General features: G+C 40.4%; 1 protein-coding gene across 3 annotated transcripts in view; it reads left to right on the forward strand.

Moving 5' to 3' along the window:
• LOC126266830 (protein slit) overlaps positions 1 to 18757 on the forward strand; it is a 1561007-nt gene that overhangs the window by 1496980 nt on the left and 45270 nt on the right. For all 3 annotated transcript variants that reach the window (XM_049971386.1, XM_049971385.1, XM_049971387.1), the window contains exons 11-13: positions 10169 to 10240; positions 11910 to 11981; positions 12918 to 12989. In XM_049971386.1, coding sequence (XP_049827343.1) covers positions 10169 to 10240; positions 11910 to 11981; positions 12918 to 12989 — 216 coding nt within the window. The remainder of the gene's footprint in view (positions 1 to 10168; positions 10241 to 11909; positions 11982 to 12917; positions 12990 to 18757) is intronic.

Consider the following 18757-nt stretch of genomic DNA (forward strand, 5'->3'; position numbering starts at 1 on the left):
GATTACGTTTCTCCGCGACATTAGTAGCTTTCTAGCACTGTACATTACTTTCGTGTATCCGATTTTAGGACTACGTTGTGTTGACAGATGAGAAAGTCATTTACAACTTATTTTTTCTGGAGGTATTTGTCTGCTGTGTAGCCTGTACAGGAGTGAAACGTGTACAATAAACAGCACTGGCAAGAAGAGAATAGAATCTTTCGAAATTGTAATCTCACGAAATTGTCGGTGACACTCGTCACCACAAATCGCCGACACAGTGTTTGTACAAACAGTTCTACCAGTTGCGACCAAGGCCACTGTCCCTCAGAGCAACGTCCACATTTTCTTCGTGAAAGTATTATCATAATTTTCTGTATCTTACGTTGTTAGTTGTTTTGAGTGGAGTAATTAATGTGATGTTGAGACTCTCTCTACCTAACTTGGATGAAAATAAAAGTTTAGCGAGAGCTGGTGATGATTATTAATATTTAGTTAATGTACAGATTTATTGAGATAAGGAAGATACTTTTTAGCAATTTGAATATTTTTCATTACAAGGTGCTAAGTCAGATGGAGTCTTTACAAAACAGTTTCAAACAACAATCAAGTTGTGTGCCTCTCAGCGTCGATTTAAGGAAAGTGGTAGGCGACATATAGAATCAATGTTTATCACAGTCAGTACCTCTACATATCCTAATTTCTTTTCCTTCCGAGGCTGTCCAAAGCAAAACCTACAAAAGAACAGACATGCGTATTCACAGTCAACGACGACAACAAAACACAATGTGGTGCTACAGATGAATGCTGAAGATTAGATCAAATAACTAATGAGGAGGACCAAAACGAACTGGGGAAAAATTTTATAGCACAATCTGACTAAAAGAAGGGGCAGGACATATACTATCACCAAGGAAGCGCCAATTTGATAATGGAGACAAGTGTAAGGGGTAAAGCTCTAGAGGAGACAAACGCTCAAAAAGAGTAGGCGAATTAAAATGGATACAAGGTGCTTCAATTACGCAGAGGTGAAGAAACTCGTAGTACAGGATAGGTTAGCGCAGAGAGCTGTATCAAACTTGTCTTCGGACTGAAGGCCAGAACAACATTGTTAGGGTCATCACCACCTCTTGTCATCCAGTTGCATCCTGGGAGTGGAAAAGTTAGTAAGCTGCTCTTCCACTACTGCTCACAATTCACATGGCTCTTGTTACCCTTGTCCACAAACTCAGTGCAGGGAATGGTCCGTCTGGACCTGATCGCGGAATCTGTAATTACAGTTTGTTATTGCGTTTCTGAAGAACTGTTCGACGAATTAACCGTCTGATCACCTCCATCTTGGCATCGCCGTAGCTTGGCAAATGGATTCGCACCTAAGAGTTTTTACAAAAATATTTAAAATAAATCCGTTTAATGCAACAAATACTCTGCATGACAAAAAAACTTGAAGCACCCAGAAGGGGAGGAGAAAACGAAACTCTACGAGTTGGGAGTGTATGTAACGCTAGTTCAGTGAGTACAAAATCGGATCACATTTGCAAAAAACTTGGCAATATGAGCTCACTTATCAGTACGATGTTGCAACACCTCTGGCTTGGATGCAAGTACTGATACCGTTGGAACAGCCGTTTTATCTTCTCCTGAGGCGAACTGTCGTAGCGGGTCTTTGATATTCTGCCTACTGCCGCTGGGACTGATTCCACACATGTTCTGCCCGGGACAGATCTGGGGAAACTTGCTGGCCATAGGAGCACCTCAACATCATGCAGGCAGTTCGTCGACACACGTACCGACTGTGGACGCGCATTGTTCTATTGAAAAATGGCATCAAGGTATTCTCGCACGAGGGATAATACATGAGGATGCAAGATGTCCGTGACGTACCATTGTGCTGCTAGAGTTCCCTCAGTCTGCACCAACCGTGACCTGAAATACCCGCTGGCTCCTCACACCACGACGTAAGCAACATCATTGCTGTGCCTCTCCAAAACACGGGAAGAATGTTACCGTCGCCAGATCGCTGCCATGCTGCGACACCATTTATCAGCAGTCCACGCTTGCCGGTCGTAGCACTACTCCAAACGCAGCCGTTTTATGTAGAGGCGTTAACGGCAGCCTACACTTGGTACGGTAATTCCCTAGCTTGGCTGCTGCCAGTCTGGGACCAATAGTGCGGGATGACAGAGTGTTGCAAGGAGTGTGTTACCTGTTCTCGGATGGCAGATGCAGATATGAACGGGTTACTATGTACTTGATGTACAATACGCCTATCCTCCCTTGTGGTGGTCGACTCGAACCTCGACGACGAGAATACCTGTTCTCATGTTCCCAAACAGTTCAATGTCGGGCCACTGTCACAGTCAAACACCCCACAAATCTAGATATTGCACGATTCAACCAGCCGACCGAGTGGAGACCCACTATGTCAGTTTCAAAATGATGCTTATAACGCTATATCACACGAGTAAGCGGCATCTCCGTGTCCTATACAGTGACACTCAGCACCCGATACTGTTCACGTCCCTTACATATCTTACCAGGCCTGGTAACAACACTAAACACGAACAACGCTATTGCCACCTGGTGGCCGTTCTACCTTTCACAGACAATTGCAGCTCTATCATTTACGTGCCAGACGATGGTGTGAATTTACACAGACATCCGACGATGTCTTCTGGTTGCTTCAGTTTTTTTGCCAGACAGTGTATATCTATAGCCTGTCAAAATATTCGACCTTGAAATTAACACATATTCTCATGTGTTCATCCCAATTTCCGAAACACTTTATTCCATTATGATGTTGTTACTTCCAAAACTTGATGTTTGAAGCATTCAATAGCTTCTTAGGGGCGATGAAAGTGGCTTTAACACGCACGGCTCTTCCAGTGCGTCATGCCGGGCAAAGCACGGTGGCGTTCAAGGCGGTCTTCGGAGAGATCACTGCTTCACTTTGTGTGCAACAGCCTGAAGCGTTAAAAAAAAAGGCCAATTATCAATTACATTCATTTAACCTGAAATTAAGTAAAATATCTAAGAAATAGGAAAGAAGTGCTGATAACACATATCATACCTATTTATCTCCAGTATTATAATGTAAAAAATCGCTTTCCCTATGTCCCTACTTTTCCCTCTGATATAAATTCGTAAAGGGGTTTATACACTTCTATGCCTTCTGTTGCTAAGAGAGATAGTATGTTTATTGGTAAATAATAGCCAGAGGACATCAAACACTCCAGTAGTATTGTAGTTTCTTGATATCCTCTGTCACAGCTGAAAGAACTGTGGCAAACATCTTCCTCGCTGCTCTATTCACTTTCCGTAGTGCTACCTGCTGCTCGGAGGTAAAAATTTAAAATTTGTATTCGACACAAGTTTCAAATCCTTGTCTGAGAAGCCTGATTTAGAATTTCCGTGGCCTCTCCAAATCGATTCACACGACTTCTAGAATGGTTCTTTCAACAAGGTCATAGCCAATTTCCTTAACCATTCTTGTCCAAATGGCGTAGTGTTTTATATATGCTGACTGCGCCGATGGTACATAAAACTCCACCCTTGCTTTTTCCTTACCTCCTTGTAGATATGAAAAGCACAGCGAGCTAGCTTGCAAGGCATAGAGATGAACCAGACCCGGATCGAATGCGTCCTGCGGGTCAAGGTCATTGATCTTGTACACAGACCAGCCTGAGTGCAGTTTTTACGCTGTTTTCCACGCCCGTATAGGCAAATGCTGGGCTTACCCAAACAAGTACCACAAATAAATACTCTAAGACTATATATATATATATATATATGCGCCAGGATGGAATTATCCGAATGAGACGGAGATCGGTAGATGTGATGTACATGTACAAACAAATGATTACAATTTCAGAAAAATGGATTATTTGTTCAAGAGAGAGAACTTCATAAACTGAGCAAGTTAACATCGTTTTGGTCCACCTCTGGCCCTTATGCAAGCAATTATTTGGCTTGGCATTGACTGATAGAGTTTTTGAATATCCTCCTGAGAAATATCGTGGCAAATTCTGTCCAATTGGCGCGTTAGATCGTGAAAATCCCTAGATGGTTGGAGGACCATGCCCGTAAGGCTACAAGCGCTCTCAACTGGGAAGAGATCCTGCTATTTTGCTGGACAAGTTAGGGTTTGTCGAGCACGATGGCAAGCAGTAGAAACTCTCGCCTTGTGCGGACGGGCATTATCTTGCTGAAATGTAAGCCCAGGGCAACAAAACTGGGCGTAGAATATCGTCGATATATCGCTGTGCTGCAAAGGTGCAGCACAGATGACAACCAAAGGGATGCTGCTACGAAAAGAAAAGGCATTCCAGACACTTTTTTTTTATCTTAGATTGTACGTACACGAAAAGTTAAAAAGGAGGAAACAGACATATGGCGTACATGACTTCCTTCCTTTAGGGTAACTGGCGACTATGGCCAAAGAAGAGAATCTGGCCAGAAAGCACAAATAAAAGAAATTTGATAAATCGTGAAAACAGTTGACAGCGTACGGCAGGATAAACGCTAGGAAAGAAAATATGTATCGCTTAATAGCTGGCAATTACGACGTAAAGCGGAAAGCAAAGAGCTCCCATTCGCTTTCGAAGTTTTTTTAAAAGAAACTTGAAATGCTCGTTTCAACAAGTAAGATGAATGCCATGCCAAACAATGGAACTTAACCTGCAGTCTTTCTGTAGAGATTAATTTGGCCTGCTGGGCCCTTCAGCTGTAGATTTGCGACACTCAGGGGACAAGGGGCCGCTCGTAAAAGTCACAGAGGACCAAGAGGTGCGTATGCTTTGGAGACAGAGCATAAAGGCCCGTCAAGGGAATGATGCAGCTAAACGGCGTTGCTTTCAGACCGTTCAGATTTCGGTGAAAAACTGCCTCCTCTTACTCGTATGCTCTAAAACGCATTGGCACAACTGCTTCGGTGAGTGTGTGTTACACGGAATACCTTCTGAGAATCGTGTACCGGGTACAATGCGTGAGTGACTGCATTGCACATGTCGGCTATTTCTATACCTAAGTTTGCCACAGTTTGTTCCACAGAGGTACATGATGCAGGGGCTGTTAAGTGGGGTAACTCTCTTAGAATCAGGATGCCATTTTCTTGCTTTACTCGACACAATTACACATTATATACTACCATTTGCACGCTCTCCACATCCTCTACCACTGTCCAGTCAGATTAATGTGGCCACATGTCAAAGGCCTGAATAATCCCAGTTTGCAGTGCGGACTGCTGCAAGCCATGCAGGAAGAGTGTCAATGAGGTTTGGGAGGTACTGACAGGGATGTGGAGCCATACGGACTTCAGTGCCACGGCCAGCTACGCTAAAATTCTCAGTAGAGGATTAAAGGCGTAAACAACCCGATCAAGGTGGTCTCACAGATTCCCGACTGCGTTTAAATCCGGGAAGTACAAATCCAGGAAGTATGGTGGCCAGGGGGATACAGCAAACTCATCCTGGAGCTCTCCGAGCCATTTGCGTAAACTGAGAGCTGTGTGACATTTGCATTGTGCTGCTGATGAATGCCATCGTACAGAGGAAGAACAAACTGCATGCAAGGATAGGTGTATACTTGTGCCGGTCCTGTGTGTCTTACAGAATCGAGAAATCACCCAGGTAATCCACGAAAACATTCCTCAGGCATAATGCTCCCTTCTCCAGTCAAGATCCTTCCGACTATTGTTGTAGGGTGTTTGCTTTCAGATATTTCATATCGTCATGCCAATAGTCGTGTGTCTGATGGTCCCCATATGCAGCAACATTCGCTGAGCGATCATTGAGGAGACACTGTTGGTAGTAGCCCTTGGTTCATCTGGGGCATCAGTTTCTCACCTGTTGCATGTATATTTGTCTGCAAACGTCTCTGCCGCTGTCTCTCACCCCGTCGTCTACGGCCCTTAGTGCACCAAAGTTGCCTCGGCGCCAATGTCAGACAGTGCCATTTTGCAATGCATGGTATACTTCAACCATGGTGACATGTGAACAGTTCACAAACTTAGCCATTGACCCGAAAGCCAGTAATCGTGTCATTTTGGATGTCAGCCAAATCACTCCATTTCCGCATTGTGACAATGAGTATACTGTTATCCCCCCCACCCACCCACCCGACACTGGACCTGACGGGATACCAATTCGATTCTAAACAGAGTACGCGAAAGAACTTGCCCCCCTTCTAACAGCCGTGTACCGCAAGTAAAAGAGCACAGGTAGTCCCAGTCTTCAAGAAGGGTCGTCGAGCAGATGCGCAAAACTACAGACCTATATCTCTGACGTCGATCTGTCGTAGAATTTTAGAACATGTTTTTTGCTCGAGTATCATGTCGTTTTTGGAAACCCAGAATCTACTCTGTAGGAATCAACATGGATTCCGGAAACAGTGATCGTGTGAGACCCAACTCGCTTTATTTGTTCATGAGACCCAGAAAATATTAGATACAGGCTCCCAGGTAGATGCTATTTTTCTTGACTTCTGGAAGGCGTTCAATACAGTTCCGCACTGTTGCTTCATAAACAAAGTAAGAGCCTACGGAATATCAGACCAGCTGTGTGGCTGGATTGAAGAGTTTTTAGCAAACAGAACACAGCATGTTGTTATCAATGGAGAGACGTCTACAGACGTTAAAGTAACCTCAGGCGAGCCACAGGGGAGTGTTATGGGACCATTGCTTTTCACAATATACACTCCTGGAAATTGAAATAAGAACACCGTGAATTCATTGTCCCAGGAAGGGGAAACTTTATTGACACATTCCTGGGGTCAGATACATCACATGATCACACTAACAGAACCACAGGCACATAGACACAGGCAACAGAGCATGCACAATGTCGGCACTAGTACAGTGTATATCCACCTTTCGCAGCAATGCAGGCTGTTATTCTCCCATGGAGACGATCGTAGAGATGCTGGATGTAGTCCTGTGGAACGGCTTGCCATGCCATTTCCACCTGGCGCCTCAGTTGGACCAGCGTTCGTGCTGGACGTGCAGACCGCGTGAGACGACGCTTCATCCAGTCCCAAACATGCTCAATGGGGGACAGATCCGGAGATCTTGCTGGCCAGGGTAGTTGACTTACACCTTCTAGAGCACGTTGGGTGGCACAGGATACATGCGGACGTGCATTGTCCTGTTGGAACAGCAAGTTCCCTTGCCGGTCTAGGAATGGTAGAACGATGGTTTCGATGACGGTTTGGATGTACCGTGCACTATTCAGTGTCCCCTCGACGATCACCAGAGGTGTACGGCCTGTGTAGGAGATCGCTCCCCACACCATGATGCCGGGTGTTGGCCCTGTGTGCCTCAGTCGTATGCAGTCCTGATTGTGGCGCTCTCCTGCAGGGCGCCAAACACGCATACGACCATCATTGGCACCAAGGCAGTAGCGACTCTCAACGCTGAAGACGACACGTCTCAATTCGTCCCTCCATTCACGCCTGTCGCGACACCACTGAAGGTGGGCTGCACGATGTTGGGGCGTGAGCGGAAGACGGCCTAACGGTGTGCGGGACCGTAGCCCAGCTTCATGGAGACGGTTGCGAATGGTCCTCGCTAATACCCCAGCAGCAACAGTGTCCCTAATTTGCTGGGAAGTGGCGGTGCGGTCTCCTACGGCACTGCGTAGGATCCTACGGTCTTGGCGTGCATCCGTGCGTCGCTGCGGTCCGGTCCCAGGTCGACGGCCACGTGCACCTTCCGCCGACCACTGGCGACAACATCGATGTACTGTGGAGACCTCACGCCCCACGTGTTGAGGAAATCGGCGGTACGTCCACCCGGCCTCCCGCATGCCCACTATACGCCCTCGCTCAAAGTCCGTCAACTGCACATACGGTTCACGTCCACGCTGTCGCGGCATGCTACCAGTATTAAAGACTGCGATGGAGCTCCGTATGCCACGGCAAACTGGCTGACACTGACGGCGGCGGTGCACAAATGCTGCGCAGCTAGCGCCATTGGACGGCCAACACCGCGTTTCCTGGTGTGTCCGCTGTGCCGTGCGTGTGATCATTGCTTGTACAGCCCTCTCGCAGTGTCCGGAGCAAGTATGGTGGGTCTGACACACCGGTGTCAATGTGTTCTTTTTTCCATTTCCAGGAGTGTATATAAATGACCTAGTAGATAGTGTCGGAAGTTCTATGCGGCTTTTCGCGGTCGATGCTGTAGTATACAGAGAAGTTGCAGCATTAGAAAATTGTAGCGAAATACAGGAAGATCTGCAGCGGATAGGCACTTGGTGCAGGGAGTGGCAACTGACCCTTAACGTAGAAAAATGTAAAGTATTGCGAATACATAGAAAGATGGATCCTTTATTGTATGATTATATGATAGCGGAACAAACACTGGTAGCAGTTACTTCTGTAAAATATCTGGGAGTATGCGTGGGGAACGATTTTAAGTGGCATGATCATATAAAATTAATTGTTGGTATATTCGTTTCTGGGGACTTGTGGGAGTGGGTGCGCAGCTAGAGTTTTTGGATTGGGGCTAATGCTATTGCATGCATAATCGCATTTTACAGCTGAAGTAGTGTGTAAACAAAAATTATTCTCTCACATTACTTGAGACTGATGTCAATGATCTTATTTTAGTACATAATTTTTGTATAGTGGGCACTGTTAGCATAGTCAGTAAACTGTTTAACAATGTAAGGAAAAGATAGATTGCTACTTACCGTAAAGATGACACATTTAAGTTGCAGACAAGGAAAGACACCCACACATTAGCTTTCAGCCATAGCCTTCATCAGAAAAAGAAACATTCACACAAGCAAGATCACTTCATGCACTCATGACTGTCACCTCTTGCAACTTGGACAGGAATGTCACCGGCACTGTCTGATTCTTTTTTTTTTCTATTTCGTACTTTAAATTTTCATTTTGAGTCTAAGATTATTTGAATCTGAATAAAAACTTTTGAGAATATTTTCTAGCTTTATTTCATAGTTCATTGGCTCCTCTGAATGTAATCATTTGAGTTTGTAATTACATGTCATTGAATTAAAAAAGTAGCTTCCGTATTCATACTGATAATGAAAAGCTGTACTTTGCTTATACTACTGAGTTTTGATTAGTGTTTAGGTATCAAATTAATCTATCTCAAAAATTTTAAGGTGATTTCAATAACTCATTTGAAACACAATAAGTCTTGTGTAGGTACTTCTCGTCAAATTCAGTTTGTGGAGCACAACATATATTTCAGACTCAGTTAAATAAAAACGGTAATTTAGAATCATGCCCCATCTTGGATAAATTTCTGCAAAGTGACAGACATTCTTCCACATAAGACAGCTGCTTGAAAGTGGTACCAGTAAGCAACATGTTGGAGATGTACTGAGAATTCAAATATCATCATGATCACAGGAACTACAGGAGTGGGACTTGTTCACAATCACAGTATCCTGAAAACTCTTCGGGAAATGTTGACATTGTTGCATTTTCTGAACAGACATGTGCAGTGACACACTATGTGATGAAGCAGATGCCAGCAAGCTGAATTGCAGTAAGGCGATGCAGAAGTTACGCCACTCGATTCTCATTCTGGAAGAATGATATTTAAACCTTTGTCTGCTATACAGATCTAGGTTTTTTTGGGTGCCTTAAAATGATTAAGATGAATGCTGGGATGGTTCCTTTGAAAAGGACTCCATCAGTTTCTTGTCCATCATTCACCAGTCTGAATTTCTGTTGTCTATAATAACCTCATCATCAATGGAACATAAAACCCTAATCCTCATTCCTGCTTTGAATGCATTCTTCCAAAGACTTTCAAAACTGATAAGTACACAGTCCAGTCGATATTAAATAATATATTTTTTTTAAAATAGTATATAAATATCACAGTTAAACATATTGCATCTCCATTCTTCTTCTTGTTGATAATTCCACAACAAGATTAGACTTACTGTATTGAAATTGGGCCAGAACACTGAAGTAACTTTAATATAGCTATTTGGCATGCACTCACAGTGTGTCAAAGTTTTCCTGTTTGAAATAGATGACATCTTAATCCTATGTTTTCTAAATGGTGAACAGTTACCATGTCTGCACCACTAACATTTACATGCATAGCCTGTACTTCACAGTTTATAAAAGGTTCACTACTTAATTGGTTGCACAAACATTAACTCACACTCTGATTTAAAAAGTAGCATTAATTAGCTTTTCAACTGTGTTTCAGAACGCTATATGGCAACAAGATTAAGGATCTTCCAGCAGGCATTTTCCATGGTCTGTCTTCACTACAACTTCTGTGAGTAAACTGTTCTGCGAACAACTGCAGTCTATTTGCTATTTCACTGTTGATAGTGTTCCGTAAGTAGTGTTTCTACCTGTGAAGTTCTATCTCCGTCTCTTGCGTTCAAAGAAATAACATATATGTTTGATAATTTGAATATAATTATGCAACAACATTGACCTTCACACACATTATCTGCCTATTTCATTGTTTCATTTAAGATTCCTATTACATTTTATGAAATAAACTAAAGTTTTGTGCTGCAGTAATTTTGAAATATAGCTGCTCCTCTCATTGCTATCAAATTTAACTCTGTAGATCTTTAGGAGATAAGTAATTTTTGTAAGTCAGAAAAAAATGGCGGTATCTGCTTTTTCATTGTCACTGTTTTGTATTTCCTCAAAAAAAGGTTATTATATGTAGAAAATAGTCATTTCATATATGTAGTATACCCAGGCCATGAATTGGAGGTGGGGTTGGGGTTGCAAATCATATTAATTTTGTTGAAGGGGAGAAGGGTGGAGGGAATGAACCACAATTTTTAAAATATCTATTAGTCATCACATATATTAATGCCACCACTTAGTCACACTATCTATCATGCACTTAACTGAAAGAGTATAGTTTGTATGAAATTTGTGCATATTATTTTGCTCTAAAACAGATAACATTCAGTCATATGCAAATGCGTTATATATTCACATTGTAGTAGTTTTAAGCATTTGCTGGTAAAACAAGAATAATGTCACAGATTAAAGATACAGTGCTAATGGTAGCTTTTAAAACATAGTAACATATGATCTTTTCATTTTCAAGGAGAACAATGGAGACATAGTTTTGAGATTTCATGATAAATGGCTCCAGATGCACTTGCTATTAGTCAGTATCAGTTGTATGTCTGACTTTTTACTGAAGTGACAGACATGCCTGTTTGGAGAGCACGGCATAAGATTAAGTGCAAATTGAGATCCGTATAGCACATGGGATGTGACATGACACTACAGTGCATCGCACATGTTCTGCACATACCACGCTAGTCCTGCACATATTGAGGCGTGTACGTTTACTTTGCACGCATCCTCTGATGACTCTCTGTGCTGACAGAATCGAAGCATATGCACCCTGTAATCTTTCTCAAATGATTATACAGAAACTGGTGCTACCAAACACATTTGATCACAAAATGGAAAGTGCAAGTGATACATGCAGTGTGACAAATTTGGATGAAAGAAAGCCAGAAATCAGACAGCTGGAGTATGGAAAATACCAATACATGTCCAGGACCACACACACGAGTTAACAGCACTGGAAATCACCACTGATGATGATTCCCAAATGAAAGAAGCAAAACACATTGGCAATAAACAAACTACCTTCAATCAGTTGCATAGACGGTACATACCTGCACGAATTTGAAGCAACTAAGGGAAAGAGGGAAAACAGAAAAAATAACAATTGTTTTTTTTTTTCATTTTTACATTATATATGTTGCACAGTACTTAAATGGTTAATTCATATTTAAAAATTCATATTTAAAAATAATAGAACTTCTAACACTGCACAAATGAACACAGTTGTCACTTGTCTCTGCCCTGTACGGCAAAGAGAATAGTTGAAACTTCTAGACCAAATATAGCAGTGTTTCTGGAACTGAAGTAAACAATCTGTTTTTTTCCTTTTGCAGGTTGCTGAATGCCAATGAAATTTCATGTATTCGTAAGGATACATTCAAGGACCTACACAGCTTAAATCTTCTGTGAGTAACATATGATGCAGTGTTTTAACTTTTCATGACTTAGTAAATGATATATTGGTAGGACATGTTCTGAGGCATCAAGGGATCACCAATTTAGTATTGGAGGGCAGTGTGGAGGGTAAAAATCGTAGAGGGAGACCAAGAGATGAATACACTAAGCAGATTCAGAAGGATGTAGGTTGCAGTAGTTACTGTGAGATGAAGAAGCTTGCACAGGATAGAGTAGCATGGAGAGGTGCATCAAACCAGTCTCAGGACTGAAGACCACAACAACAACAACAACAACAACAACATATGTGTAGATAAATAGAAGTGCTGAATTGTCAACTGGCACAAACGGAAAGAAAGTTGCTAGCTTTCGGAATTATCCATATGTGACCATTTGTGTGTGCCTATTGACAACTCAATGCTTCTGCTCTTCAGTGAGTGGTCTGCTTCAGTCTAAAAGTATTTACATTCTACAAGAATTTTCCTACAAGAAGAAGATTAATGGTCTCCATTTTCACCAATTTTTCATTGGCCTCAGTAAACATTTTTCTAAGCAGTATTATAGTCTAAACCTACTAATTGTTTGATTAATACCATGAGCTACACAGCCTCATAGTTGTTAGAAAAAAAAGTTGTGCTACATTTAAACTTGAAAATGTCACAATGTTTTTGCTAAACAGTTCTATTTCCATTAATTCCATTAAACATCGCATATCATATTTCATAGTCCAGGAAACCATAATTCTTTGTGGTAAAATAGAGCCTAATCTTCCAAACTTATTACTTTCTTCATGTTAGGAAACAAAAATTATGAAATGGCTTTCATTTTTAGAAATAAATTTATCTTTCAAACATGTTTTTTCTATTCCTTTCAATAATTTTGTTAACTAATTTACCGGGAATATAAATTGTTCTCACATCATAATTGCATTCTGTTTATTGTTGCAGGTCTCTGTATGACAACAACATCCAGTCATTGGCCAATGGAACTTTTGACTCATTAAAGAGCATTCAAACACTGTAAGTAATGTTTTCTTACAGTATATGCATTAACATGCTGTATGTTTGGCCTTCATATTGGGTACAATGTTACACTTTGTATCACTTTATGTGTTTCAGTGATTTGACTGAGTTACCACAAGCACACCTGAAAATGAAATTGTGTAATTTATAAATCAATTATATGAATTAAATATAGTCAATAAAATAGCTGAATGGATTGTCAAATAACACTATACTAATGAAGCACAGCTGATTGCACCTAAGATTCCCCATGAAGATGAATTTAAAAAGACCCATTAGCCACTCTTTCTGTAAATTACCTGAATATATAGATTCAAGGACTGAAAAGCAGTTGCTGCAGCCAAGTAGTTTTACAGAAGTACCACAAAACATTATGAAGTATGAATTGTAAGTGCCATTCACCCTGGCTTTTTATTACAGTATTTTTCACTGTTGTTGTCAGACCTGGGTGAGAAGTTCACCTGTGGACAAGTATGCTATTAAAATGTTAAGCACATGTAAACTGTGTGTTACTGAGTATTGTACATGTTTGAGAGTGATTGATCCCAAACGGAAAATAATATTCCTATCTATTGTCAACTGAATAGGTACTGCTACTCCTTTCAAACAATGTATTTGCATTAACCACAAACGTCATAAGTGATAAGGTGTTTAATAAGTGTAAAACAAAGCACAGGTCTAACAAAAGAGAGAGGTTGTATGAAATTCTTTTATTGTTAAGAAGACACTGTGTGAAACTCAGGAAAATTATGATGAAGACCTTGTATAATACAGAATCTAGATTTTCACTGGCAACAGAAGATATTATTCTCTTGAGAGATAATCTTATTGCACTCTTTGCCACCAGAATCTGATGCTTTGTGCAATTATTTTGGTAACTTGCTCTTTCTGAGGACAGACAGTTCATTTTATTAATTATCAAAGCACTCAAAGTTGCCATATTCATACTAGGCCCAAAGTCATTAATGTTTTTTCTAGCGATGCTAAAAGGCATCATTAAAGGGAGGAACAAGCAGTAAAGTAAGTTCTCAGTGATGGATAATTTTTAAAGCCTCATGTATCAAGTAGTTATGTATCGCACCAAACAATATCAACTCTCTCTCTCTCTCTCTCTCTCTCTCTCTCTCTCTCTCTCTCTCTCTCTCTCTCTCTCTCTCCCCTCCCTCCCAAAAAAAACAAAAAAACTGGTATCTTGAAAACTCCAATTCAAATGTGTTTTTCATACACTCAGGATGTTAGGAAATAGCTCATTCAAGTTTACAGCTGATGAAAAAAATTACTTTTTCTAGGTCTAACAGTCATTACTATAATAGCAGCATCAGTGTGGTGTGTATTATTAGTTCTGGATAATTAGATGAACTGCACATCTTGTGACGTCACTTGGTTAGAAATTTCCAACAGCTTAAAGGTGAATGCCTTGAACCTTGTGACATCACTTGATTTGAAAGTAGTTATACTTCTATCTTTGAAGCTGACACCAAAGGAAGAATACTTTTCATTGTCTCTCAGCATAACCTATCTTAGAGAGCTGTGATGATGAAATCATTTAGGACAGATTCACTGTATACTCAGGAAGGAAATCATTACAATCTATACGATGTATGACTCACGAAATGTAAACAGAATCTCTTTTAAAGACCTCAAATTTTGAAATGTCTATTTCCATAATTTCTAGTAATTGGCTGTAGCTCTACACTTAAAGTGATAAATCTGTAACAATTACAGACAATCTGTAACAGTTGGCAGCCATGCAACTACCATAATAGAATGTTTTCAAATGTTCTCTCACAAAACCCTAAGAAATTCTGGTAATATGTAAAGTCTGTTAATTATATGGAAGTTAGTGCCCAAACACTCATGGACAAGGCAGAAACTGAAATTGAGAATAGCAGAATAAGCAGAAAAAGGAAACCTGAACACAGCTCCAGGGTCCAACAGAATCACTATCAGATTCTTTACTGACTTTACAACTGAGATCTCACTTCTTTTAACGATAATATACTGTAGATCCCTTTAACAAAATACCATGCCCAATAGTTGGAAGAAAGCACAGGTCACACCTGTCTACTAGAAGGAAAGCAGAAGTGACCCATAATACTACCATCCAATACCCTTGACATTTATTTGTTATAGAACCTTAGAACATATTCTGAGCTCAAAAATAATGAAGTATCAGATTTGATTCCTAATGGAACTGGTCTGCTCAGTGACTTGTGTTTATTAAAACTGAGAAATGTACAGCAATCAGTTGGTAATAATCTGTTTATTGTAGATCTAACTAGGTTTCCAACGACAGTGTGGCTATCATCAGGCAATAAGACGCAGTACGGACTATTTGTGTATGCAAGTGATAATGATGACATGCCTTTCATGTTACCACACTGCTGTACATTTCTCAATTGTAATGAGGTATCTCAAACACAATGACCTTCCCAGAGGCAACCAGCATAGATTCCAAAAGCATCAAACATGTGAAACCCAATTCTGACTTTTCATCTTGAAAGCCATGTGAAGTAATTTTGAACACACTTTCTGAAAACAGTTTTTAGCACCTAGTTTGACAGCCCACATGCAATGGGAATATTTTAGACCTTGTAGATTCAGACAGGCCTGACCTTATTGATGGCATCGGTATAGACACAGTGCTTAGTTATCATGTCACCATGGTGACGATGGTTCCTAAAGTTAATAAATTTATTAAGAAGGCTAGGAGAGTATTGTTGCTATGTTCCTGTGTGATGGACATGGAGGAATTATGAGCAAAGTTTAAACTGATTGCAAATTGTGCTCTAGAGAAATAACTGGATTACGGCCAGTAAAGATTCACTGTGGTTTAATAATGAAAATCGCAAAATGCTGAGAAGACATAGATGGTTACATTTGAGAGAGAGAGAGAGAGAGAGTGAGAGATGCGTGAATGGATACCACACGTGGCCAACTCACAATCTCGTGCACTAGCATCCGGATACAGCAGTATCATTTATCAAAGGACTCTGTTGAGTCATTCATTTACTAGCCTGGCATGACAATAGAATACAGCAAAAGGAAAGCTGAAGTTTAAAATTTCATGTTTAAGAAATCATTCCCACAGGGGGGATCATACAAACACACCATCATGGGACCATGGGACCGTCTCACAGATTCCCATATGAAGGACATACTAGAGGCACCTGTAATGTACAGATGCAACTGAAAGAGCTGAAAACAAATAAGCTGCCAGGTCGAGGTGTAAGCACAGTTTGGTTTTATAGAGAATACTGTGGGATTGGCTGCTTACTTAGCTTGCATTTGTCATGAATCTCTCATCCAGTGCAGAGTCCCAAATGACTGGAAATAAATGCAGATGACTCCTGTATATAGGAGGGTAAAAGAACAGACCTCCAATATCTTTAACATCAGTTTGCGGGAGAGTTCTTGAGTTTATTCTCAGTTTGGATGTAACAAAATTCCTCAAGACAGAAAAGCTTCTGTCCACAAATCAGCATGGATTTAGGAAGCATTGCTCAAGCAAAACTCAGCTAGATCTTTTCTTACATGATTTCCTGCAAACCATGGATGGATGGGAACAGGCAGATTTTTCATCCTCTTAGGTTTCAGAAAAGCATTCTACACAGTGCCCCCGAGCAGATTGTTAATGAAGTATGTGCAGACAGAATAGGTTCTCAAATATGTGGATGGCTCAAAGACTTCTTAAGTAATAGAACCCAGTTTGTTGTCCTTGATGGTGAATTTTCATCATAGACGGGTATAGTTGGGAGTGCCCACGGAAGTGTGTCAGGACTGCTCTTATTTTCTATATACATAAATGATCTAATGGGCAGAGTAAGAAACAATCTGTGGCTGTTGGCTCACAGTACTCTGGTGTATGGGAAGGTGTCATCATTGAGTGACTGTAGGAGGATATAATTTGACGTAGACAAAATTTGTAGATGGTGCGATGCATAGCAGGTTGCCCTAGATGCATAAAAATGTAAATTGATGCAGATGAGTAGGAAGAACAATCACATAATGTTCGAATAAAGCATTGGTAGTGCAGACCCATTCCTGAGCACTGCTCGGATGTTTGGGATTCCCACAAGATCAGATTAAAGGAAGACATCAAAGCAATTCAGTGGCTATTTGTTAACTTTGTTACCGGTAGGTTCAATCAACATGCAGTTGTTATGGAGATTTTTCATGAAACACTATTGGAAAAGATCAGAGAACTGGAATTTGAAGCTGACTGCATGACAGTTCTGTTTCTGTCAATGTACATTTTGTATAAGGACCATGAATGTAAGATAAGAGAAATTAGGATTCGTATAGAGGTACACAGACAATTGTTTTTCCCTCACTCCATTCCTGAGGAACAGGAGAGCAAATGACTAGTATGGTACAAGGCACCCTCCACGAAGTGCCATATGGTAGCTTGTGCAGCATGGATGTAGATGTAGATGTGGGGATTACAAAGACAAGATTCGACTGATTACAGAATGTGTGGAGGTATTCAAGCAACCATTCTTCCTTCATCCCATACATGTATGAAACAGGAAAGACTCCCAATAACTAGTACAATGGAAAGCACTCTCTGCCATGCAATTCACAGTATTTTGCAGAGCATGGATGTAGAAGTAGATGTTGAGTTCACAACCTAGTAAACAGAGACCCATGTAAGCTTCAGGAGTTGACAACTTACATGGTCCAGATTGCTAGCATTTGGGCTAAAAAAAATTTCTGCCTGAATTGAGCCAATCCAAAATATTTCCACTTATGGCATCGTGGAATGAAGAGTGTAAACTTCAGAAGTTTCAGTGAATCACTGGTACTAACTAGACACTATTCCAACAGTTAAAGTAACTGCATTCAGTTTCTGTAGGAAGCCTCACTTAACATCCATAACGTGAGTGTACTTTCTGATGATCAGCACACTTTTTTCATTTGAACTGTTACAAGTGTATACAAGAGTTACAACACACCTATTTTGGCATACTGAGAAGTGTAATTTGCTTTCATGATGAATAACAATATTACAGATATTAGACTTGTCAAAACTCTGTCAAATTAATTTTTAAGGAAATTAGACATTAGGAAGCTGCAGGAAGCCAATATATATAGTGCAGTTCTAGACAATGTAATAAGTTCTAGACAAATTGTTTATAGAAGTACATTGTTTCATTTTTCAATTATACTGTCAGATCTGTAATGTAAGTAACTCTTGAGTACAGTATGTGTACTCAAAGAAACCAGAGAGATAAATATTATTATTGATGACAACAAACTTTCTTAAATTTTTTTGTATGAGTACTTGACCCAAAAATTACTTCATATGTTTGTTTATAGATGAGGGAATATTCAAAAATGTTTCTCCTACTATAAAAGAACGACTCCTACAGAGGATGTGAACTCAGATTATTGATGGTTACTGGTTAATGAACCTCTAATTTTTTGCATCAGTTTAGTCCCAATTCTTGGTCATGTATCTGTTGCTATCTTTATAACATTTTTATCACAGAACAAACAAAAAAAATCCACACAAAAAATTTAGATATAGTGCAATGAAAGAGTGAGATTTCTATACTGAATGTATCACTGAGTAACAATTTGTTTAAGATTTGTTTGATATTAATTATACAACAATAATAGAAATTCATAGAATCTCATCGTGGCCATGGGAGTGCACATTTGGGTGTCTGTGTGGTTGTTTGTGTGAGTGTACATACTTTTGTCAGAAACAGCATAAGAACTAAAACACTAGTGTAAATGCTGTTTCCTGTTATGTGTTTTTG

This window comes from Schistocerca gregaria, chromosome 4 (assembly GCF_023897955.1).
Source record: "Schistocerca gregaria isolate iqSchGreg1 chromosome 4, iqSchGreg1.2, whole genome shotgun sequence".
Lineage (NCBI taxonomy): Eukaryota > Metazoa > Arthropoda > Insecta > Orthoptera > Acrididae > Schistocerca > Schistocerca gregaria.